At 41.5% G+C, this 24,587-nt stretch overlaps 1 protein-coding gene across 12 annotated transcripts in view; it reads right to left on the bottom strand.

Annotated features, from left to right (window-relative positions):
* TACC1 (transforming acidic coiled-coil containing protein 1) overlaps positions 1–24,587 on the bottom strand; it is a 129,185-nt gene that overhangs the window by 11,170 nt on the left and 93,428 nt on the right. For 3 of the 12 annotated variants that reach the window (XM_030817153.1, XM_030817147.1, XM_030817145.1), the window contains exons 3-10: positions 21,490–22,606; positions 18,135–18,170; positions 16,792–16,852; positions 14,803–15,010; positions 10,980–11,032; positions 5,876–6,001; positions 3,582–3,658; positions 1,853–1,896 (exon numbers count right to left, since the gene is read on the bottom strand). In XM_030817153.1, coding sequence (XP_030673013.1) covers positions 1,853–1,896; positions 3,582–3,658; positions 5,876–6,001; positions 10,980–11,032; positions 14,803–15,010; positions 16,792–16,852; positions 18,135–18,170; positions 21,490–22,298 — 1,414 coding nt within the window. In that variant the 5' untranslated portion in view covers positions 22,299–22,606. The remainder of the gene's footprint in view (positions 1–1,852; positions 1,897–3,581; positions 3,659–5,875; positions 6,002–10,979; positions 11,033–14,802; positions 15,011–16,791; positions 16,853–18,134; positions 18,171–21,489; positions 22,607–24,587) is intronic. The other 9 variants (XM_012508498.2, XM_030817150.1, XM_030817146.1 and 6 more) reach the window with 5 other exon arrangements.

The following is a 24,587-nucleotide window of genomic DNA, read 5'->3' as shown; positions in this document are numbered from 1 at the left end:
GGGAAAAAACAAGGCAGGGTAAGGGGGAATGGGGGTGGGGAGGGGGCTGTTACTGTACAGAGAGTACCTGCTCTCAGGGGAGAGAATTGAGCAGAGACCGGACAGAAATGAGGGTGTGAGCCATACAGCTACCTGGGAGGAGAATATTCCATAGAGAAGAAAGCTGTGGTAAGGCCCTGAGCTGGCAAGGCATTAGGTGATGTGGATGACAGAAAGTATCATTTCGGTAATTTAGTGGAGAAAGGACAGACTTTGGTTTAGGGAGTCAATCCTTATGATATGGATGAGAAGAGACTCTAAATTCCATGCAGGAGGATCAATCCCTGTTGTTTTGTAAAGGCACCACCGGGTATGATGCAGAGAAATTACAATCTGCACTAGAGTAAGAACCCTGCACCAAAACACAGGATGCTCCCAGCGGGTGTTAGTGATGTGACCAGGCCACCAACAGTCACAGAATTCAAGGCCTGCCATCTTCTAAAGTGAACCTAACTACAGTTGACCCTCATTATTCACCAAGTCCATATCTCCAAATTCGCCTACTTGCTAAAATTTATTTGTAATCCTAAAATCTATCCTCCTGGACTTAGTCATTTGTGGGATGTGTACAGAGTGGCAAAAATGCTTTAGTCACCTGATATGCACGCTCTCAGCTGACAGTGAACAAAGCAATACTCTGCCTTCTTGATTCATTCTATAAACAAGTGTTCTTCTTGTGGTCTATTCAGGCCATGTTTGTTGCATTTGTGTTCTTTTTGCTGGAGACCTCACTGTTTTAAGTGGCCTCCAAGAGCAGTGTTACAGTGCTGTCTAGTGATACTAAGCACAAGAAGGCAGTAAGGTTCCTTAAAATACATACATTACAGAAGCTCTGTTCAGACGTGAACCAAAGTGCCGCTGTGAGCTCAATGTTAATGAATCAACTGTATATATTCAATAAGGTGTCTTTAAACAGGAACACATGTAAAACAAGATTATATACTGATCAATCAATGAAAACGTTGTGGCCAAATGCAAGACTCTAACTCTGTCTTTCCCCTAGGAGCAGTGTTTATTTACTTATTTATTTTTTGAGATGGAATTTTGCTCTTGTTGCCCAGGCTGGAGTGCAATGGCGCAATCTCGGCTCACTGTAACCTCCGCCTCCCAGGTTCAAGCGATTCTCCTGCCTCAGCCTCCCGAGTAGCTGGGATTACAGGCATGCACCACCACGCCTGGCTAATTTTGTATTAATAGTAGAGACAGGGTTTCTCCATGTTGGTCAGGCTGTTTTCGAATTCTCAACCTCAGGTGATCCATCCACCTAAGCCTCCCAAAGTGCTGGGATTACAGGCGTGAGCCACCATGCCCAGCCAGGAGCAGTGTTTAGTATTCACTAATTCAGTGTTTGCAGCAACTTTACAGAACATACCTCCCACGAATAATGAGATGACTGTATCTAAGTGACAAATACAAGTTTGTGACGTGGTCTGAAAATCATCCATGGATCCGGCTATGGTCTTATAGTTTATGCCACCCCTCCAACCCCAAATTTGTGTATTGAAACCTAATCCCCAATGTGTGAGTATGTTCAGGGTGAAAGTGGGCATGGAAGGGAATCTGGGAGGTGATTATGTCAGGATTAGTGTCCTTATAAAAGAGACCCCAGAGAGCTAGCCAGCCCCTTCTATGAGGAATGGGCCCTCCCCAGACATCTTGTCTGTGGGCACCTTGAACTCTCCTGTCTCCAGAGCTATGAAAAATGTTTGTTGTTTATAAGCTACCTAGCTTACAGTATTTTGTTATACCAGGCTGAACAGACTAAGACAGATCCTATGGCTCATACCCTCAAAAAACAAAATGTTCTCCTTACCAATCATTTGAGCAATAGTCTTTTCATATTCAGCTACAATTTTCCTAAATGAGAAAAAAAGAACTTATTACCAGAGGAGGATTTTCAGACAATGAAAGTTGGAGAAATGCTGTCCCAAACAATTAAACACATTAACGTACACTGACAATTTATGTAATCTATTTATCTGCTTTGGGGCTCTCGTTATCTTTTTTTTGTTTTTGTTTTTGGTTTTTTTACATTATATAAGGTTTCTTAAGGTTCAGAGAAGGTTTTTGTTAAGATTTTATGCTTAGTCAAACTTATATTTTACTTATAGAAACAACTGCCTTCCCTTTCTCTTTGCACCTATTTGAATACTGCAAGGAAATAGATTCATTCTGCTTAGATGAGTCAATCTTTTACAAACTAAGTTAAAGATATTCTTCTGGGCTCTTCCTAAGAGATGCGATCTGACTTTAGACTTTCCTGACTCAATCCACCCTTTCAGACACTCTACCTCTGATTCAGTTACAAGTTTTATTTTGTGTCCTAATTCCAAAAGTATTTCACTTATTCGAAGACTTTAAAGATCATTCTCTTGGGTTAACCTTTCTTCTAGTGAAGAGTGACAATGTCCTTCTGACCCAGTCCAGTGCTGGGTGCTCTGAGTCATACCACGTCCTCCCCTGCCCTCAATGGTGGTGCCCCCATCACTTTTGACGTCATATCCAAGTTGGTCATTATGGATGGCTACTGCTCTCTAAGAGCAGGAATGTCCCTTCCTTTCCATCAAGCCCAGCAAAGGGCCTTACAACTAGGAAATGCTTAAAAGACAAATAATACAAGAGCAACAAATTAGAGGGATATATTTAAAATGTTTTTTAATCATTCAAGTGTTGAACACACTGTGTGTGAATTATTTATGCCTTTTTTTCTTCTCTACTTTGATTTCATCTTTAGTCATTTCATGGCTCATAACTCTCCTTTCTAAAAGTGAGGAGAAATAAAAAGATTTCAATTTCAAGTCAATCAATTTTGTTTCTTGTTAACAAGCTTTCTATCATCTATTTGGTGGTTATGTAATTTGAAACTCTCATGCATAATTAATTTTTAAAAAGTATTATGGACCAGGCGCCGTGGCTCATGCCTGCAATCCCAGCACTGTGGGAGGCTGAGGCAGGTGCATTGCTTGAGCTCAGGAGTTACAAACCAGCCTGGGCAACAGAGCGAGGCTTCATCTCTAAAAAAAATTATGCAGGCATGGTGGCACATGCCTGTGGTCCCAGCTACTTGGGAGGCAGAGGGGAGAGGATCGGTTGATCCCAGGAGGTTGAGGCTGCAGTGAGCCATGATCACACCACTGCACTCCAGCCTGGATGACAGAGAGAGACCCTGCCTCAAAAAAAAAAAAGTAGTATTATGAATTTCAATGTCTCTATCATTGGATAAATCTTATTTTTCTGTATTCCAAATGGATATTTTGATACAAATTTCTGTCAATTCTTCTAAGAAGATAAGAATTATGTGGGTTCTGTTTACATGTTATGTTCTGAACAACCCAAGATAAACTACAGTATTTGAATATAATAACTGGTTAGCAATAACTCCTGAAATAACATTCTCAATCACAAAGCAAGGTGCAAACGGCAAAGCCCTCAAGCTCTGAACACTTGGTTCTGTGGCAAGCAAACACTGTCATCACTTCATCTGTATCAAATCTAACAGTGCATAAAAGTATCCAGCCCTTCCCCAAAACCTCCAGTCTAACCTCATCTCCAAAACTTCTTGCCGGGTCTCTTCATATTTCTTCTTCCATTCATTTGCTTCAATCTCTTTAGTGATTATCTAGAGTACAATAAAGCTTAGTTTTACCCAATCTATTACAATTTGCATTTAAGACTGGGAACTGAAATAGCACACAACCAGGTCTAACCCAAGATACTCAATCTATATTAGAAATATAAACCTCAATATTAACTGTTTGTAACCATTTGGAAAAGTGTACTCTAAGCCACACGGGATGCTGGGATGCAGACACAGGAATAAAGATGAGTAGAACATCTCCCAGAAATTCCAAGTGGTATTTACAGCCTCTGTGAACTTTACCTTGGTCCGGGATCTAGCTCTCAGCTCTGCAGGGCCAGGCCCTGACTGGGACAGACACCAAGAACAGAGCCATCTGATTGACAGGTATTCACTCTAACTAAGGCCATGTAATCACGGCTGATGCCAGGCCACCAGAGAATGAAACTGCCACAAAATCAGACCATTGGAAGTTGGCATGAGCAACACATTCTCTTTCTATAGAGATTTTTGACAGCTTCATAAAAACGGAGTCAGAAGGAAGGGGCTCAGATGAGCTGGCTACATCTAGCTCTTGCTAGATATCATCTTACTAGACAGCATCTGTCACTTACGGGTAGAGTCTTGCTAGTTAGCCTGGAACCTAGGCTCATATTTGGGATACTCTTGGTAACTGGAAAGAAATACCCTAAATCCATTGCCTCAAACTCTATTTGCCCTGGGCAGGGCTTGCATGGGTAGCCATGGTGTTCCTCTTACTGTACTTCCCTGGCCGTGCCGCTCTCTTCCTAATTGGTAGTTTCGTTATATTTATTAGGATCTCAAGAACATAGAAGGATGTATCCTGTGTGCTTCAGGTAATCAGGCACCTCTTTACTTTGATCCATTAGGTGGTGATCTCATAGTTTAACTCCCAGGAAAAAGATCAAGTCATTTTTCTCATTTACAAGATTTTGGCCAGGGACAGTGGCACGTGCTTGCAGTCCCAGCTACTCAGGCAGCTGAGGCAGGAGGATCGCTTGACCCTAGGAGTTCGAGGCTGCAATGAGCTATAATTGTGCCACTGCACTCAGCCTGGGTGACAGAGTGAGATCTTGTCTTTTATTTTATTTTTATTTTTCTGAGATGGAGTTTCACTCTTGTTGCCCAGGCTGGAGTGCAATGGCGCGATCTCGGCTCACCACAACCTCCATCTCCCAGGTTCAAGCAATTCTCCTGCCTCAGCCTCCCAAGTAGCTGGGATTACAGGCATGCACCACCACGCCCAGCTAATTTTTTTTTTTTTTTTTTTTTTTTTTTTTTTTTGTAGAGACGGGGTTTCTCCACGTTGGTCAGTCTGGTCTCAAATTCCCGAACTCAGGTGATCCACCCGCCTCGGCCTCCCAAAGCGCTAGGATTACAGGCGTGAGCTACGGAGCCAAGATTTTATCTCAAAAAAAAAAAAGATTTTGGTGGGCCTTCTTACCACTGCTCCCAAGTTTTGAAAACAGGACTAGCTGACAACCCTCATTACCAACTTGATGCTATTTTAGAAAGCTGTAAAAGACCTAAGCTGAGGTGCTTAACCACTTTTGGCATACTATAAAAATTAAAACTAAAAAAAACTATAAAACTAAAAACTATAAAAATAAAATTACCACACCTTCCTTTAAGAACAGGTGGAATTGTCAAGAAACACACAAACCAAACACACAAAATACAGCATAGATATATGACAAGAGAGGGTGGGTAACTGATTAATGGTACACAACAGTGTCTTTCATATTTTTCAGATAACCAGGAAAGGCCTAGCAGTGATCTATTTTGAACAAAGGCTGTTCAAGAAACACAATACAGGAATTGGAGAGTTGAACTGTTTAAAGAATGGATTAAAGTAGGAAACAACTGTGTATTACTGCAAAAAAATTACAAATGTTTAGGCATGAGCATATATCCTCTGTAAAATAAAAGCACTGATTTAGTTACACATGTGAGCAAAGCTGGCAAAATTAGGTATTTTAAATGTCAGGGCTGAAAGATAAAGAAGGGTACAAAATTCTTAAGAATATTTCAGATTGTCAACATTTTACCCTGGAGACCAGAATGTCAGGACTCCAGCACCACTGCCACAGGGGACCCTTTTACAACCTAAACAAGCTGCAGGTAATAAGAACTTCCAGCCTGGGATAACTTGAGCCAGCAGAGATGCAATCTACCTGCTGGTACATGGGCCTTACAAAGAAATGGAGTGATAAGCAGACTAAACAGGAGAGCTTTTACCTCTTCTCTTATTAAGGTGAGCACGGCTGTCTTGTCTGATTCGCTGAGGCAGATCCCATCCAAGGGGCTCTCACCTCCACAGGACACCGACACAGGGGCCTTCTCTGCAGAGGACTCCAGCAGCCCCTGTGGGGAAAGGGATTACATCGAATCAGTCAGCTTTTAGCTTCTTAACCCCAGACATCCTTCAACAACTTCCTCATTACTAAATTGATCACCTCCTTTAAAACCATGTTTAAAGAAAAGTCAGCAGGGGGGAAGCTTTTTAAAAAACAAATCTAATTATGGAAGTAACTAAAGAAAAACTGTTATAATGACTATCAGAGTGGTCTTAGCTTCTGTTGAACAGATAACTTAGAGAAATTTTATTCTGATCTAAAAGGGAGAAAGTGTACTTATAACAGCGGTCAGTCACCAAAGAACCACATGGATAAAAGAGAAACACACCCATGATTAAGTTTCTGGGGATAAGCTCCACGTAAATGGAAATTTCTTTTTTAAAAAAGCAAAAACAAAAACAAGTGACAGCTGCTCCTGTTACATATCGATGCTCTGTATGTATCTTTAGCCACTGCAGATGGAAATGTTTCTAAAATACTAACTTTCAGGCCTAAGGAGGCAGAAATAGCAAATATATTTGAACTCTTTGAACTCTCACCCCCACCCTTTCACCCGGATGATTCAGGATCATCCTGGACTTCTGCTGCTCCGCAGCGACCTCCTGCTGTAACCCAGCCTGCTGGGTGTGTGCCATTGTTGCCCATATGCAAAACAGCCATATGTAAGTCAAGGTCCATGCCTGTGTGCTGGTTCTTCCTTGCTACTAAGTTTTCCATTCCCTTCTGGCAGCACTTCGCCCTCTGAGGTGCTGGCTTGCTTCTTTCATAAGCTCAGGTTCCAGAGGGAAACACTGGCAAACTTTTCTTTTCATGAGAACATGGACTTTGTACTATTTTCCTTTCTAAAAGATGTTTTTGGTGGCTATTCCTCCCACCTATGGAAGTAAACTTTTTTTTTTTTTTGAGACGGGGTCTCACTCTGTGGCCCAGGCTGGAATGCAGTGGTGCAATCTCGGCTCGCTGCAAGCTCCGCCTCCCGGGTTCACGCCATTCTCCTGCCTCAGCCTCTCCGACTACCTGGGACTACAGGCGCCCGCCACCATGCCCGGCTAATTTTTTTGTATTTTTAGTAGAGACGGGGTTTCACCGTGTTAGCCAGGATGGTCTCGATCTCCTGACCTTGCAATCCGCCCGCCTCGGCCTCCCAAAGTGCTGAGATTACAGGTGTGAGCCACCGCGCCCGGCCAGAAGTAAACTTTTTATATAAATGAGTCATCTAATACTTTGGGAACATCCAAAATGCCAAAGTGACCTGGAATAATCTTAATCTTAAATGTGGGATAACTAATCAATTAGTTATTGATTATAATCAATCAGTTACATCTTGTGTGAATCAACACTAAACACAAAGTCCAAGGTGAACGTAGACCAGTGGCTTTTAAATTTTTCAGAGTCATTATAGTTTTACTCTCTCTCTAGAAAATGCTCAGAAACAGAATTTTAGCATGCGGCTTCACAGACCTCAGCTATGGGCCCAAAATAGAAACCTGTCTCAGGCCACAGAAAAGCAAAATACAAAAGCCACAAGCTGGCAGTGCCCATGTTCCAGCAGCATTTGGGGGAGGGCAGCCCACCATGCCAACAGAAGTCCAAGGTACCCACAAAACCTCTCTTTTCTCTCTTGGGATAGATCTACCACTAGAACCAGAAGGCACTTGCAGTGGGCGCCTCTAAAATGACCCCCAGTAACCCCTACCTCCAGTACTAATCCCCTCCCTCTGTAATTTCTTCCCTTTGAGTGTAGGCTGGACCTAGTGACTCATTAGAATATGGCAAACGTCATGGATGTCACTTCCGAGGTTAGGTTCTGAACAAACTCTGACTTCCATGTTTTGAGAAGCTACAAGGAAAGGCCCATGTGGCAAGGAGCCGATGTCTCTGCCAAAAGCCAGTGGGGACCCAAGACTTGCCAACACCACATGAGTGAGCTTGGAAGCAGATCCTCCCCAAGTCAAGCCTGGATATGACTGCAGCCCTGATCAACACCTTGATTGCAGCCTGTAACAGATCCTGAGTCAGAGGCACCCAGCAAAGCTGCCCAAGATTCCTGACCCACAGAAACAATGAGATAATAAACACTTGCTTGAAGTGTTGGAGTAATGTGTTACACAGCAGCAGATAGCTGATACACCCCTGGACATTTGAATCATCTCATTAACTTCCCGTGCCTTGTTTCTTATCAAGAAACTGTTACTTGCCTAAAGGGAGGTAACACAGGAGGTCAAGTTGAGACTTGATTTACCTCACTGTTAAACTTCTGATTCTAAATTAATAACATTTCATGGGTCAGTCTCTTGTGAGTTCTTAGTTTAAGCCAGAGTCCCCAGGTTGAGTCAACTTTAGGAAACAGACTCTCAGTGCTTTCCATGGCTACCAAGTTCGTGAGTTTTGGGAAATAAGCCCCCTAAAAATCTTCATAGCCAGGAAAACATCAACATCCATTGCAGAGTTCAGCATCTCACTCATTTGTTGAGAGGGTAAATGAATTCAGTCTGCCTGCTTAACAACTCAATGTTAACACATGTGGGGTCCTGAAGATGCAGCATCCTCAGCAGGCGGTAGGAGATCAAACCTTAGATGGTGTTTGATGTCTCCAGGTGAGTGGGCTCTTCAGCCTGCCAGCTCTCCCCAGCCACTCTCCTCTCTGCCTGGCCACATTTACAAGCCTCACTACTCAAAATGCAACAACTCTTACAGGTGTCAGGGCAGGAATGCACGCTCTTGCCTACTTTAGCCATCTTTTCCAGTCTCCTAGGATTTAACTTTTTACATTCCTTAGTCCTTTAGGTTGCTTATCAAAAAGTGCAGAACATTTCACAGGGGTGTCCAAGGGAGAGAATGCAGTCATGGGTTCTTAGTTGCTGTTTCTGGTTGGGGCAGTAAAGCCCCTTCCTCATCCCTCTTTTCCGCTTATCACTAGAGACAGAAACTAAAAACTATGGCTTCAGGCTGCTAAAAGCCTAAAACAAAACTGATCAGAACAACAACAACAAAATTAAGCAAGTTGGACAAGCTTGTTACAGAATCTACCATCACAGAGAACTGGCCAGAAGATCTCTTTTAGGCCTGGGCCATCTAATATGTCTTTAACGAAGACGCTAAATCAATCAATCATATCCTTCCAAAAGGGTTTCATTTCATGTTTACCGCTTCTCTCAGTCCCTCAAAACGTTCACAATTGAGGACCAACAAAGACCAGTCTATAGACAACAGAACTCAATGGACTCCCGGTTGCAAATTTACAGTGAACACAGATGCCACAGATTACCGTGGCTGTGGAGAATTCGCATCACTAATTTGTGGCAGTGTGCTGACTGTGCTCACTTGTCCTCAATCACAACGGAGCAGTACCAGCCCCTGCCGTACTCTAACAGAGACATGCCCGAAAAAGCCAAATGAACTCACCTTTTAAAAAATTTTAAACTTGAAAAGTTAACTTCTCACATGAAAAATGCTGGGGAACAACAGCTGAAAAGCAAGGAGAGACTGACTCCTACCACTGATTGTGCTCTGGCCTTAGTCCAGCCACTATCTACTGCTCGGCACAAGACTGCATAGGAATGGACTTCAGAGCAACACGGAGAAACTTAAAAAGTGAATGATGGATTAAATAGATGATTTTTTCATTCAATGTTTTGCATGATGAAACTTCTTTATACGATGTTTATTCAATGTTCTAATGAAGCAGAAGTTAATTTATGCTGGGAAGTTCAAAAGGAGTTGCTTTTAAAAGGTCACAGCATATGATATGTTCCTCACCAGCTGGCTTCAGAGACAGCATTTGCCATTTTTCTTTTTCATTCTCTTCCTTTTCACTCTCTTTTCCACGTGTTTCCTATCAACACCACACCAGTGTATTCTAACACAAGTGTATTCTAGCACACCACTAGTGTATTCTAGCACTTTACAGCTTAAATCGTTCACGTTGTCATTTCATCTTATCCTTACAACCACTTTGATAAGGCAGATGGGTGCTACTCATTTTATGGATAAATCAGTTGGAAATCAGGAAGTTTAAAGTTTAAGAAATGAGTAAATGGGCTGGGCGCAGTGGCTCATGCCTGTAATCCCAGCACTTCGGGAGGCCAAGGCAGGTGGATCACCTGAGGTCAGGAGTTTGAGACCAGCCTGGCCGACATGGTGAAACCCCATCTCTACTAATAATACAAAAATTAGCCGGCTATGGTGGCACATGCCTGTAATCCCAGCTACTCAGGAGGCTGAGGAAGGAGAACTGCTTGAACTCAGTAGGTGGAGGTTGCAGTGAGCTGAGATTGCGTCACTGTACTCCAACCTGGGTGACAAGAGTGAAACACTGTCTCAAAAAAAAAAAAAAAAAAAAAAAAAAGAACAGAAAAAAAGAACTGAGTAAACCAGCCAGGTGCAGGGGCTCATGCCTGTAATCCCAGCACTTTGGGAGGCGGAGGCTGGCAGATGGCTTGAGCCCAGGAGTTTGAGACCAGCCTAGGTAACATGGCAAGACCCCATTTCTACAAAAAATACAAAAACTAGCTGGGTGTGGTGGCACACGCCTCTAGTTCCAGCTACTTGGGAGGCTGTGGTGGAAGGATCACTTGAGTCCAGGAGGTGGAGGTTGCAGTTAGCCAAGATTGCACCACTGTACTCCAGCCTGGGGAACAGAGTGAGACTGTCTCAAATAATAATAACAATAATAATGATAATAATAAACCTTAGTTAACCCAATACATCCAAAATATTATCATGTCAACATGTAGTTAATATAAAAAGTTGAGACATTTATGCTTCTTCTTTTTCTGAGTAGCTATAGTTCAAGTGCTCCACAGCTACCTGCGGCTAGGGTTACAATGCAGAGACTACGTGTTCCTCAAGTGAAGAAACGATCTCATTTACATTTTATTCTCATCACCTAACACTGACCAGAATTTAACAAATTCACATGGGCTTCAAAACAAATACTGAAAGAAACCTGAGCCTCACCCAGCCCTCCACATTCAGGAACTTACAAGCACAGTGGACCCGTCTTCTTCCATCTTCTGGCACGTCTCCTTCTCTATGCCTAAGACAGAAAGTCATTTTTATAGTTATCCCAAGAAGTCGGTTCCTTTCCTCCCTAGTGAAAGGCTCTTGGAAACCCCAGTGCAGGCAAGAATGACTATGAACACATGAAAAGCATTTTAAGATTTTATTTAAAAGGAGCGCTGGCATTTTGTTGAGTGCTATTGTAAATCCATGACATTCAGAAGAGGAGCACGTGGTTAGTCAGCCACAAACAGGTCGTCAGCCTTCAGGCTGAAAGAACAGCAAGGCTGCCCCCTTGTGTCCATTAAAAGTTTGGAAAAATGTGTAACTGTGGCATTATTTCAGAAAGGGGACACTGTGTAACACTGAATTTTTTTTTATCATCAAGTCGGAGTGAATTTAATTTCCAGCCCAGAAGGGTGGCCTTGATCTAATTAATGCAGCAGATAAGATAATAAGAATTTACATTACAATAAGCTTTAAAATTCAAGGCAGCAAAACTAAACTCATTCTCCCCTCCACATCCTTCAAATGGGCTTCCTTGTCTCAGGTCTATCCTCTACTCTACTAGGTTAGAGGGTGACATTTAAAATAACCAGAAGACAGCTGGGCACAGTGGCTCATGCCTGTAATCCCAGGACTTTGGGAGGCCAAGGTGGGTGGATCATCTGAGGTCAGGGGACCAGCCTGGCCAACATGGCGAAGCCTCGTCTCTACTAAAAATACAAAAATTAGCTGGGCGTGGTGGCGCATGCCTGTAATCTCAGCTACTTGGGAGGCTGAAGCAGGAGAATCGCTTGAACCCGGGAGCTGGAGGTTGCAGTGAGTTGAGATAGCACCACCACACTCCAGCCTGGGCAACAAGAGCGAAACTCAGTCTCAAAAATAAGAAAAATAAAAAATAAAATAACCAGAAGATACACTCATTAAAGTAAACATAAAAATACAGAAAAGCATACAAAAGTTTAAAGTTACAATCCTCCACATGGCAATCATTGACTACTATTGTTGTCAATAGCTAATTATTTAAAACACAAATGTGACCATCACTCCCTTGTTCAAAAACCTTCAACCTCCCCCTCCCTACCTATAGGATCAAGCCCAGATTCCACAGTACGACCTTGTTTTCCACTTGGCCAGATACTTACAGAAAGCAACCAGGCCTTTTACCAACATAGCAGCTTTCTTCCCATGGCTGTGTGAAAGTCTCGTTTCCTGGAGAACATCTAGTAAGTATCCATCAGGACCCAGCTCCAAGGGGACACTCCCCAGGACACAGTCAGAATTCACCTAACAGGGCCTATAGCCACTCCCACACCCAGGACCGCAGCCTCCACTTGCTTGTGATGTGGCTGATCAGTTACAATGTAACAACTTGTTTAAATATGTTCCCCTTGCTGTTTGCTAACTTTGAAGACAGCACTGTATGCACAGGGTCCCAGCTCTCCACATAAATTTTTGCTGAAGGAATTTCCTCTAGTGAGGAAGAATATAATTCAATAAATGTTTACCATGTACTGTGTCAAAGGTGACTCAAAGATGACTGTCTGGTAATCTCTAACCTCAGTAAGTTTATAATATTACCTTCCTGTAATTAACACACTGCGCTAGGTACTGTGGAACAGGAAGGGGGAAAGGAAATGTGGGAGCATAAAGCATGCTGGGGAGACCTGAAGGGATGTGCAGATCTGTGTAAGAGGCAGCAAAGGAAGACACTTCAGATGGAAAAAAACCAAGGCAGGTGTTAAGAATACTCAGGATTAACCCCAAGAAACTGGGGGAATGGCGAACAAGATCTTTGGGAAAGATGTCAGGGCAGAAGGCAGTATTGGAAGAAATCAAGAACAATGCCTGGCATATTATTTTACAGATGAGAGACCGAGGCCTGGGATGAGAAGGAGGCCAGGGGGAATAAATTGCTCCAAGTCCTGACTTTCCATCTGCTTCCCTGGCTTAATGGCAGATCATGACTTTTAAAATTCTATACATAAAAGCCCATGAATAAAATTATGTTAAGAAGATCCGAGTTTTTAATAATGTTTAATGTAGTCAGGAACATGGTTCTAAACTTTTCATAAGTAAAGTTGAAGGCCAAGGATGTAACTGGGGTCCCAAGAAAGAGGGGCTTAGCTCTAGAATGATCTGACGAGTCCATCAATAAGAGGCTTCAGCCCTGGTTAGCCCAGGTCCCTCATTAGCATGTTAAGAAAGATTTTACAGTGCACTGGTCAATCTCAACTTACCACATCTGTACCAGGAAAATTTACAGTAGCCTGGTATCATGAAAATAATCTCTTCATACTTTGGCATTGTGGCGAAAAGACCATGGAACCAGACTGCTTAGGGTCAAATGTAGTTCTAACATTTACTAATGATGAGGTTCAGAACGCACTTCACCAAAATATGGCGCCTTCTCATTTGAGGACACAGCAGAAGCAGGGAGCTCTCTCAGCCCCTCTCCTGCCCCCTTCCCTGAAGCAGGCCATAAAGGAATCCCTCAGACCTTCCCCTGAAAATAGATCATAAGACCTCATTACAAGAGGGGTCCTCCCTGTATACAGAGAAAAACAATGTCCTTATCCTGAAAGACACAGACACCAAGAGGAATTGGAACAAACAGGACTTGCTAAGTTCCCCTGGTTTATTACCATAGATCACACCCTTCTGTTCTCCGATTATACTTCTGCACAACTATCTGTAAAAGTACAGTTTTCCCTGTTCCTTTGGGTCTTCATTTCTGGAGCCTCTAATGTCACATAAAACTTATATTAAATATATTTGTACACTTTTCTCTTGTTGATCTTTTGTTAGAGATGTCTCAGCCATGAACCTTGCGGTGAGTGAGGAAAAAGATACCACTTTTTTGTCCTACCCTAGCCAAGTGACTTTAATCAAGTCACTTAACTTCTTTGACTTACTTTGTTTCTCTGAAGAATGGAGAAAAGGGTAACACCTTGCTATGAATGAGTATATGCGAACCACTTAAAACAATGCCTGTACATGGTAAGGCACCATACATGTTAGTTGTTATTTCTCTAAGTTAAACAATGAGTATAACAATCACAAAAAAGTCAAACGTATGACATATGTATAGGCCATTTGATATAGTTTAAATATTTGCCCCCTAAATCTCATGTTGAAACCTGATCAACAGTTGGAAGTGAGGCCTAATGGGAGGTTGCTGGGTCATAGGAGCAGATCCCTCATGAATAGTTTGGTGCCCTCCTTGTGGTAATGAGTGACTTCTTGCTGTTAGTTTCTGTGAGATGTTTGTTAAAAATAGCCTGGCATCCTCCCCCCCTCTTCCTCCCACCTCTCACCATGTGACACACTTGCTCCCCCTTGCCTTCCACCATGATTGGAAGCTTCCTGAGTCCCTCACCAGAAGCAGGCACTGGCGCCATGCTTATTCTACAGTCTGCAGAACCATGAACCAAATAAACCTCTTTTTCCTATAAATTAGCCATTCTCAGGTATTCCTTTAGAGCAACACAAATGAACTAACACACCACTATACTTTAAGATATGGCCCTATTCACATAAAATTATAAAGAAATTCAAGCAGTCTCACATACATCAGCATCTCCTATACAACTTGTCACAAATATCCCTACATTCCTAGTACTTCAATAACCACTTTTTTTGTGTCCTTTTTCCAGGTAAAGAAGCAAAGCATAGGTCAGCATCCTAAATCTATCCTTCAAGTGACCCAATTCTTTAATCTCTGTAAGGCGCCTCCTGCTTTATTAGGCTTTCAGGCATTTCCATGCTTATGTACATTAGAAAGATGAAGATATGCTTCCATACCTGCTTCTGAGGATGAAAACGCATGATTTATGGTAGACACGGGAACATTGGAACATTCAAAGTACTCCAGGTCTTCCTCTGGCTCACCTTTCACCTCGGCCCCAGCTGATTTCTGACCACATGACGTGGATGCCAGTTTCTCCTCATCAGTAGCATGGCCATCCCTATTAGAAATGTCTGAAATCTGGGAGATCACTGCCCCTTCATCCTGAGAAACACAACAGAGAAGATGCTACCCTTTAGGAGGGCAAGCAATGGGGAAAACTGACACCCCATTAATGGAACAAAGTAGACACAACTCCATACAGATATGTAAGAGGTTAATCACAGATCTGGGTACAAAGCAAGGAGGAAGTTGGAGTCTTTCAATTGTGAGATGCTGTTTTATACAACCTAGTTTCTGTAACTTGAGTCTGAGGTTTTAAAAAATGATCTTCTCTAGGTTAAGTTTATAAGCAAGCAGTTTAAGTGGTTTAAGACAATGGTTTTCAAATTTTTTGCTCATATACCTCCTAATTTTTTTTTGAAAATCTATGTACCCCATTGCATTTTCAAGTGACATCTAAAAACTTTTTGGCATAAGTTTAAATAATTGCAAAGAAGGTAATATCTGGAATATTCTAAATATTGAATTTACTTAATGCTATCTAGTTACCATAGTGATTTGATGCCGTATGTAAATTTAAATGAACAAGTTCCTGAATAAGTCAGAAATTTATGTTATTCCTTTTCCTCTCTAAATCTGTATTTCCATTCCACTTCCATCAAGAAACTATCCAAATGAAAAACATCTGCATGGTTGAAAGTCTTTTTAAAGGTCTCTATCCAATGTCTCTGTGAAACGTTTTTAAGTCTTAAAATTTTATCTGCTGGAGAGTTATTACATTTATTCATGCATAACTTATTTTCAAAATATTGCAAGTTTTGATAAGTATTATCAAACACAAAAGTAAGTTGTTATATCAATTACAAAATGTTTTATTGCACTAATTCTTAAAAACTTTTACAGTACAATAAATATATGGGTTTTGGTTTTTTTTTTTTTTTTTAAAGAAAACCAAAGATAAATTTCTCATAGTTCTTGCTGCCTACTTTAGCAAAATCTGAGGGAGAATGTTTTACACATTTGTAACAAATGAAAAATAACTCAGATTGCAAATTTCCCCATCACACCCCTTTTTTACATCTTACACCATATACCAAGTTTCTGATCCAAATTGTATAGGAAAAGTTACGTTAAACTGAATTCTATTAACCAATGAATGTATTTCTATAATAAGTATACTGAGAAAGTTTTAAAAAGAACAAAGAGATCTCATTGCAATCAGATGGGCCTGGGCTTTGGTTTGTTTTGCAATTAGTTTATACAGTCATGGATGGATATTATTTATTGCTAGAATGTAACAAAGGTCAACATCAATTTTATTCCTGGTTTCTATTTTTATCAATATAATCATTAAGAAACCTTATTTATATAAACAATAGATGAAACAGAAAGTAGTTCTGTAATATAAGTGCCTTTCAATTCTTTAAACCCCTTTCCAAGTTATGGGCCCCAAAAAATCTATCGTCAAACATTATTTTTTGACCTATCAGCTGACAGCTCAGGTTTTCCTCTATTGTTGAAAGCAATGAATTAGAAAACCATCTGACTTAAGAAAAATACTATCCAGTTATTAGAGTCAATTATCTTCTTAGAACCTACACCAATATTTCAGATCTTCCCTTTCGTGCCCTGGAGACTTTCACACCCTGTGGTGATGCATCTTTGTAGCATTTAAAGTGGGAATTTTACCCCCCCCAAAAAAAAGAGTCATTGTGAAAGGGTTCCCTTGTCTTCAGGGGCCTTCTCTTCATGGACAATAAAGATCTGGAAATTGGCTTCTTAAAGCTGAGTACTCAGGTACCCATTGGAAAGTCCTTTTGAACCACCCGCTAGGGGGATGCAAACTGGTCTCAGAGACATTCTGGAGATGGGCACAGACTCACCTGAGAACATACATCCAGGGCGAGAGACGGAGTTTCATGCTTCTTCACCTTACAGCCACTCCTGGAAAGAGAAGAAACACAAACAAGCCAGTTTGCAATCACACTGACAACTGTCAAGGTATGAAATGGAGCAGAGAGCAGTGTGTGCAGATAGAAGCCAAAGCATACAGCACCACACAAATCATACATCACCGCAGGAGAGAGGCAGGAACACCTTTTATGCCTCTGAGTTTTCTCCAGAGAGACGGGGTAAGCAAAGACCTACAGCGGGGCTCATTCTCTGAAAAGACCCCCTCCGCTTGCTTCTGTGAGTTGTCAAACAGTAGCACTCTGATGTCTATGGTTTCTAATTACACGCCACCAAAAGCTTTTCAGACAGTAGAGCCTTAGCAGCTGGAGACATTCAGTTCCTCTGAGCCTCACTTGCTTGGCTTTGACATTCATTAGAAAAATCATCACGCTGGACCAAATTCTTTAAAAATTCTTTATTGCACTAAAAGCCATAGACGTCTCATAAAACAGTTCCAAGTTAGACTTGTGTGCTCACAGAGAAGAACTGTCGTCAATAAAAAGTATAAAAATAAAAATATGTGAGTAAACTGTTACCATTCCTATTAAGTAGTAAGATGGAAGATGAATGTCACACGCTGCACAAAGCCTGAAACTGGGGAAGCTTGAACCACCTGTTATTTGTAGATTAGCACACAACTTGTGATCACAGGACTAATTCAGATTCTGTTCTAATAAACTTAGAATTTCCAGTAAAAACACCACTGTGACCAAAAAAAGAGAAAAAATTATTTGCAACTTTTTTTCTTTTGTGAGAAAAAATACAAAGACAAGCACATAAGTTACCGGAATGTGCATAATCACTAGTTCATGATCTTCTTTCCCTAATCTTCTTACTGAGTGCTACCCTCTGCCACCAAACTCAGGTTGAGCTGACTCAGTAAAATTTATTAACTGTTCCAAGCCAGTAACTTTATCCTGCCAAAAAATTCAATAATTTCCAATATTAAGTAGCAGAACAGTCCCTCAAACCACTGCTGTGATGATCTTGGGGCCAAGCCAGCTTTTGGTATTGTCAAAGCGCCACGTGACACCTGCCAAGCCAGGGAGCGCAAGCTCTAGCACCTAAGGTGTAAAGGCCAAGCCCCACTCCCTTAGGTAGGGACAACTGCAAGGCTAAGCTGACTCATGAAGTGACTGATGAAATGCAAAAAAATCATCAGAAGATCCAACTCAGAATTAGAAGCAAACATGCTATGGAGAGATGGCTGGGGGAGGGGAGAGAGGAAACTGCCAACGGTCCCAGGGACAAAAGAAACAGCAGGAGTACTTACAACAGAAAACAGAGAAATTTCACTTGTTCAGTAGTCCTGATGCACCAACAAAATTAGAGACACGAAAGAGACAGACAGATGGAGAAAAAAATCATGTAAAGACTGGAATATTCAACTCTAGTCTGGCAGATGTAAAAGCTGCACAATTCTTTCTATGAGGTGAGATACAAATTAAAAATGTCATATTCATGAATGTTATCTATCACTAGTGAGTGAATGATGAACAGACCTCAACTACAAAAGAGACTGGTAGAAACACTCAGAAATGCCACAAATTCAAATTTATAGATGAAAAATAAACTTCCAAGAGGTCTAGCACTCCTTTCTTCTAAAAAGAACAAGACGACAAGATTTTTGATTGCATAAAGACTTAAAAAAAGCCCTATTAAGTGTATTAGATCAAGAAGTTCATTCAACAAAAACAGAATAGGGGAAAAAGGCTACTGGGCGAGGGTGGCAGGACTCGAGAGACGGTGCTTCTTGCTGCTGAATATAAAGTGTAGAATAAATTACCCTTTCTTTGGCCCGGATTTCATCTTATTTAATGCACTGGTTGCATGCAACTCAAAGACACAAATGACTCCTTATCAACTTCAGTAGGCAGAAGCATCCCACATGTAGGGGAGGAAGTACCTAGGCAGTGACGTGCCCAGTACATACCCTAAGTGCTGTCTAGAGAGGAGTAACCAACCTTAAAAGCCACAAAAGAGGGCACCCAGTCAATAATATTTTCCAACAACCATTTAACTGCTTATATATAATCAAAGAACAGATCGAGAGCTACTAATGACATTTCACTCCCCTTAGCCATTCTGGGGCTGCTGAGGAACTGGTTCCTATATCTCTCTACTTTCCTGGTCCTGAAGTCGATCCTTCCTTCTGCTCTTTACACCTCTGGGCATCTTCCTTTCTGCTCTAAGTCACCATGATATCTGGAGTTTTTCTTTAAGTCATAGCAATGCTGAGAAGCATTTCTCCAACTGATCTACAGTGACGAGTACAAACACAGTGCTTCTCATACCCCCATATTTCATCCTGCATCTCATTGGTCCTTCTTTATATCTACATTTTACTCAAACTTTTTAGCAAAATGTGGCCCTAAAAGGATATACAGTCAGGTGCCATGTAATGACATTTCAGTCATGCATACGATGGTGGTCCCATAGGGTTATAATGGAACTGAAAAACTATTGTCTAGTGATGTCCTGACGATCCTGACCCTGGGTAGGCCTAGGTAATGTGTGCGTCTGTGTCTTAGTTTTTAACAAAAAATTTAAAAAGTAAATAAATAATTTTACACAAAGAAAACTTATGGAATAGGGATATAAAGAAAATATTTTTGTATAGCTGTACCATGTGTTTGTGTTTTAAGCTAAGTTTTATTACAAGACTCAAAACTTCTTAAAAAATTTAAAAGTTGATAAAGTAAAAGTTACAGTAAGCTAAACTTAATCTATTATTGAAGGAAAAAAATTTAAAAAAATATAGCATAGCTGAAGTGTACCGTGTTTATAGAAGCTACAGTAGTGTACAGTAATGTCCCAGGCCTTCTCATTCACTCACCACTCATTGACTCACTCGGAGCAACTTCCAATTCTGCAAGCTCCATTCGTGGTAAGGGCCCTATACAGGTGTATTATTTTTTATCTTTTATACTATATTTTTACTGTACCTTTTCTATACTTAGATATGTTTAGATACACAAATACTTACCATTGTGTTACACTGCCTATAGTAGTTTGTTTTCTTTTTTTTTTAAAGACAGGGTCTTGCTCTGCCAGCCAGGCTGGAGTACAATGGCATGATCATGGCTCACAGCAACCTCAACCTCCTGGGCTGAAGCAATCCTCCTGCCTCAACCTCCTGAGTACCTGGGACTACAGGCATGCACCACCACTCCCAGTTAATTAAAAAAATTTTTTTAAGAGACAGGGAATTGGTGGGTTGGCGGGGGGGGTCTCATTATGTTGCCCGGGCTGGTCTTGAACTCCTGGCCTCAAGGGATCCTCCCACCTTGGCCTCCCAAAGTGTTGGGATTACAGGTGTGAGCCACCACACCTAGCACCTATTCAGTACAATAATGTGCTGCACAGGGTTGTAGCCTAGGAGTAATACGCTGTACCACATAGCCTAGGTGTGTAGTAGGTTACACCATCTAGGTTTGGGTAAGTTCACTTGATGATGTTCACACAACAAAATCACCTAAGGATGCATTTCCCTGTGGCTTACCCTGTGGCTAAACGATATATGATTGTATTATCATCTACTCAAGTTTTGTGATAAAGTAATCCTGTAGCAAAGTTAAACTGAAACTTGATATGGAATATGACCTTAGGTAATTATACTGAAAACTCCAAGGACCTTGCAAAAGTCAGATAATTTCCCAGGAGAGATGGGGGATTGACTAAATCAACTAATTTACTCAGTTTTAACTGATCATTTAAAATATTCTTGATTCTTACTGAAAATTTGCCTCCTGGCTATGAGCCAGAAATTACACATGGAGACAAGAATTCTCATCAATTTTAGTGGTAGGTTTGTTTCCCACAAAAATCACAGCTTTCTGTTTATGTAAAAAGTCTTCTTTCTACAAGACCCTTTTGGACCATTTCCCACGTTATTGATGCTACAGAGGTTAAGTTATAGGACTGGAATTTCTGTTTTATCCATAAAGAGTATGAAGACAGTGGCCAGCACTGACGTTTGAATTGTCTATAACGCGACTCCTAACAGTCCAGCCAGGATTTCTGAAAACCATCAGATCTCTACTTTTTTTTTTTTTTTTTTGAGATGGAGTCTTGTTGTCACCCAGGCTAGAGAGCAGCAGCGTGATCTCGGCTCACTGCAACATCTGCCTCCTGGGTTCCAGCAATTGTCATGTCTCAGCCTCCTGGGTGGCTGGGACTACAGGTGTGCACCACCACGCCCAGCTATTTTTTGCATTTTTAGTAGAGACAGGTTTCACCATGTTGGTCAGGCTGGTCTCAAACTCTGGACCTCAAGTGATCCACCTGCCTCGGCCTCCCAAAGTGCTGGGATTACAGGTGTGAGCCACCGTGCCCGGTCTATTTTTTTTAAACATAAAAAAAGTCTCTAGGGTCAAGGGAAAAGAGCTTAGCTGATTAAGCTAAGGATTCAGAAATAAGACAACAATCTGAAAAGGAAACCTCTGGTATTTCTGATTCCACACAACAGTTAGGCCAAATAGTGAAGACTGCAGGATAACATTATAAGCTTTGTATGAACCTCGGTGCACCTCAAAGGTAAATTCAGTTCACCAAAGCCAAAAGTAGCTGGCTGCCAAACTCAACAGAGAAGACACACAGCACGACACCCAGCGCCCACTGTCACTCACGTTATTAAACGCGACTTTGCCTTCTTGGGTGATTCTAAGATTTCATTAACGTGATTACCAGTGGGAGAACAAAAGTCACTGCTTGTTAAGGTCGTAGTTGGTTTAAAGGGATCCATGGATTCATCAAAGTTATCTGGGTCAAAGTGGTAGGAACCCTCAGAAGAGAGGGGTGGGGAGTTCTGCAGAATAGAGTGGCTCCCAAAGGGGCTGAAGCTGGGGCTTTCCCACTGACTAGGATCTGGCTTAGAAGATATTTGGGAGAGAGGCCTGTCTCGTGCCACTGGGTCTGTAGGCTGTTCTAAACCTGCTGACTTACTGATGCCATCTTTTTGTATCTTGGGAGTCAGTTTGCTACCCAGTTTCCTGCCAAGCTTCCTTGGAAGGGCTTTCCTGGCCTCTATGTTTCCCGTATCTTCTGTGAAATCAAACTCAAGCTTGAGAGGTGAGCTCTTTGACTCCTCCCCCAGCTCAACCCCTGAGTCATTGGTGTCACTACTGAGAGTGCCGGGAGTTTCTTTAAGGTCAGGGGGAGACTTCTGGAACCTGGCATCTCCTAGCAAAGAAGGACTTGTGTTCTCATCCAGCTCTTCAGGACTGAAGTGGTAGGATGCCTTGGGGAGAGTTGTGCCCTCCACAGCAGTGTCGGTGTCCGAGAACTCTCCTCCAACTGCTTTCTTCCTCAGGGGGACAGGCTTGGGCTTTCTCAGCTTGCTTCTTCTGCTGGGCACAGACTCTGGACAGGAGTTGCCAGCTTTCAGATCGGCTTCTGCGGAGGCCTCGAGGGTGACCCCCATGCTGCCTTCTGTCATCGCCTCGTCCTGGAGGGTGTCTGGCGGGCTGGAAGGCAGAGCCTTGCCTGAGACTGCAGTTACACAGCCATGAGCTGCTTTTGTTCCGAGGGCTGCCGAGACATCCGTGGAATCCTTCGTTTCTATTGAAAATGGCCTTACGATGGAAATTTTGCTAAAATCATGTTCAGGTTCTTCTTTGAAATTCTTGACTGAGTGAGAGTCAATGGCCTGCTGTGGCACTTCATTTTCTGAAGGTTTAGAACAAGTCTTAGATGAACATTTTTCAACCACTTCTGCTACAAGCTGTTCATCAGCTTCTTGTGATTCTAAAATGAAACACAAAAACCATCTATTAAAGAATTATCTATCATTGGTAAATATCCTCTCTTACCTGAATTCATATAAACAAATAGCAAGTTCTTCCCTCTTTGCTTTTATTAAGCATCTCTAAAGTTCAGGAAGGATGGCAGCACAGCCTGAAAGAGAAGAGCTGGCACAACACCCTAAAATGAATTTTCCTATCCCAAGTTGTGTATGTGCATTATCCAAATGATACGAATAGTAAGTACACCAAAGGAGCTATTTAGAAAAAGGATAAATAGAGCAAGAGTCTGCTGCAATGTATTATTATGTGATGTTAACATTCTGTAGGGTAAAACTGGTCTGGAGGAATCTTTAGAAACCAACAGCTATGGTGCAGGGAGGCAGATTGGCGCTGAGACAGTTCCTAGGCACAGCCCGACAGCTTCAGGGTCAGAACTTTATGCAGTGAACAGATTTGAATCTTTGGATATTAAAAACACAAGTATCTTGGGAGGCCAAGACGGGCACATCATGAGGTCAAGAGATCGAGACCATCCTGGCCAACATGGTGAAGCCCCATCTCTACTAAAAATACGAAAATTAGCTAGACATGGTGGCACACGCCTGTAGTCCCAGTCACTCAGGACACTGAGGCAGCAGAATCACATGAACCTGGGAGACGGAGGTTGCAGTGAGCTGAGATTGCGCCACTGCATTCCAGCCTAGACTCTGTCTCAAAAAAAAAAAAAAAAAAAAAGAAAAAAAAAAAAAAAACCGCCAAGTATCCACAGAACAGAATTTTAAAAGGCTGTTTCAAAAATAAATTTAAAAAATCTACTGTGACCAATTCAGAATCATCTCTCTATAGACCTAAAAACTAAAAGAACCAAATAAGAAAGCTAATTTAAAAAACCAGATATGGAAATGGCTTTAAAACAAATAGCCCTTATTTTACTAAGACACAAATTATAAAACAATAAAGTTACTTTTTCTTTAGAACCTCTGTCTTTAAGTCGGACCAGGAATTCTCTAAATCACTTGTAAAAAATAAAAATCCTTTTTAATTGCGGTCTTACTAGGATAAGTGCCGCAAATATTAGGAAGGTGTGAATGAGATAATTTTGTTAAAGCACAAAGTGATTTCCTAACGTAGATATCTGAAACAAGAGTAGAACAGAAAAACTCAGTGAATTGGTTATAATATCTCATGATTTTAAAGGAAATTAAGAGATGACCCTCTAATCCGACTTCCTAATCCTAATCCAGGATCAGAGTAAAGTACCACTGAAATATCATAGCTATAGTTTTTATTTTTGTTTTTCTTGAGACAGTGTCTCTGTTACCCAGGCTGGAGTGCAGTGGCCTGATCATGGTTCACTGCAGCCTTGACTTCCGCAGGCTCAAGTGATCCTCCCACCTCAGCCTCCCAAGTAACCGGGACCACAGGCATGAGCCACTAAGCTCGGTTAATTTTTATTTTAATTTATTTTTTATGTAGAGACAGGACAGCCAAGTTGCCCAGGCTGGTCTCACTGGGCTCGAGCAATCTGCCTGCCTTGGTCTCCCAAAGTGCTGGGGTCACAGGTATAACCCACTGCGCCCAACCTGTTTTTGTTTTTTTGTTTTTTTTAGGGGTCTCTCACTCTGTTGCCCAGGCTGGAATGCAGTGGTGTGATCACAGCTCACTGCAGCCTCAAACTCTGGGGCTCAAGCAATCCTCCCATCTCAGCTGCCCAAGTGGCTGGGATTTGGAATAGTTTTTTTTAAAGCATTCACACACCTTTCTCATGAATCTTTTATGATTATTATTGGGTAGTGGTTTATAAATTATACTTCACAAACATACTTCAGATATTCTACAAATGTCCAATTAAAAATTTTCTTTTAAATATATGTTTAACTATTATTAATACTAAAATGTGTTAAAACGTCTCAGTGCTTCATAACCAGAATTTGGTTTAACATATTTCAAAAGCATTTTTTAAAAAAGAGATAGTAAGTATG

Source organism: Nomascus leucogenys, chromosome 8 (genome assembly GCF_006542625.1).
Source record: "Nomascus leucogenys isolate Asia chromosome 8, Asia_NLE_v1, whole genome shotgun sequence".
Lineage (NCBI taxonomy): Eukaryota > Metazoa > Chordata > Mammalia > Primates > Hylobatidae > Nomascus > Nomascus leucogenys.
Note: the sequence above shows the minus strand (reverse complement) of the source record. Positions and strands in the feature narration are given on the sequence as shown.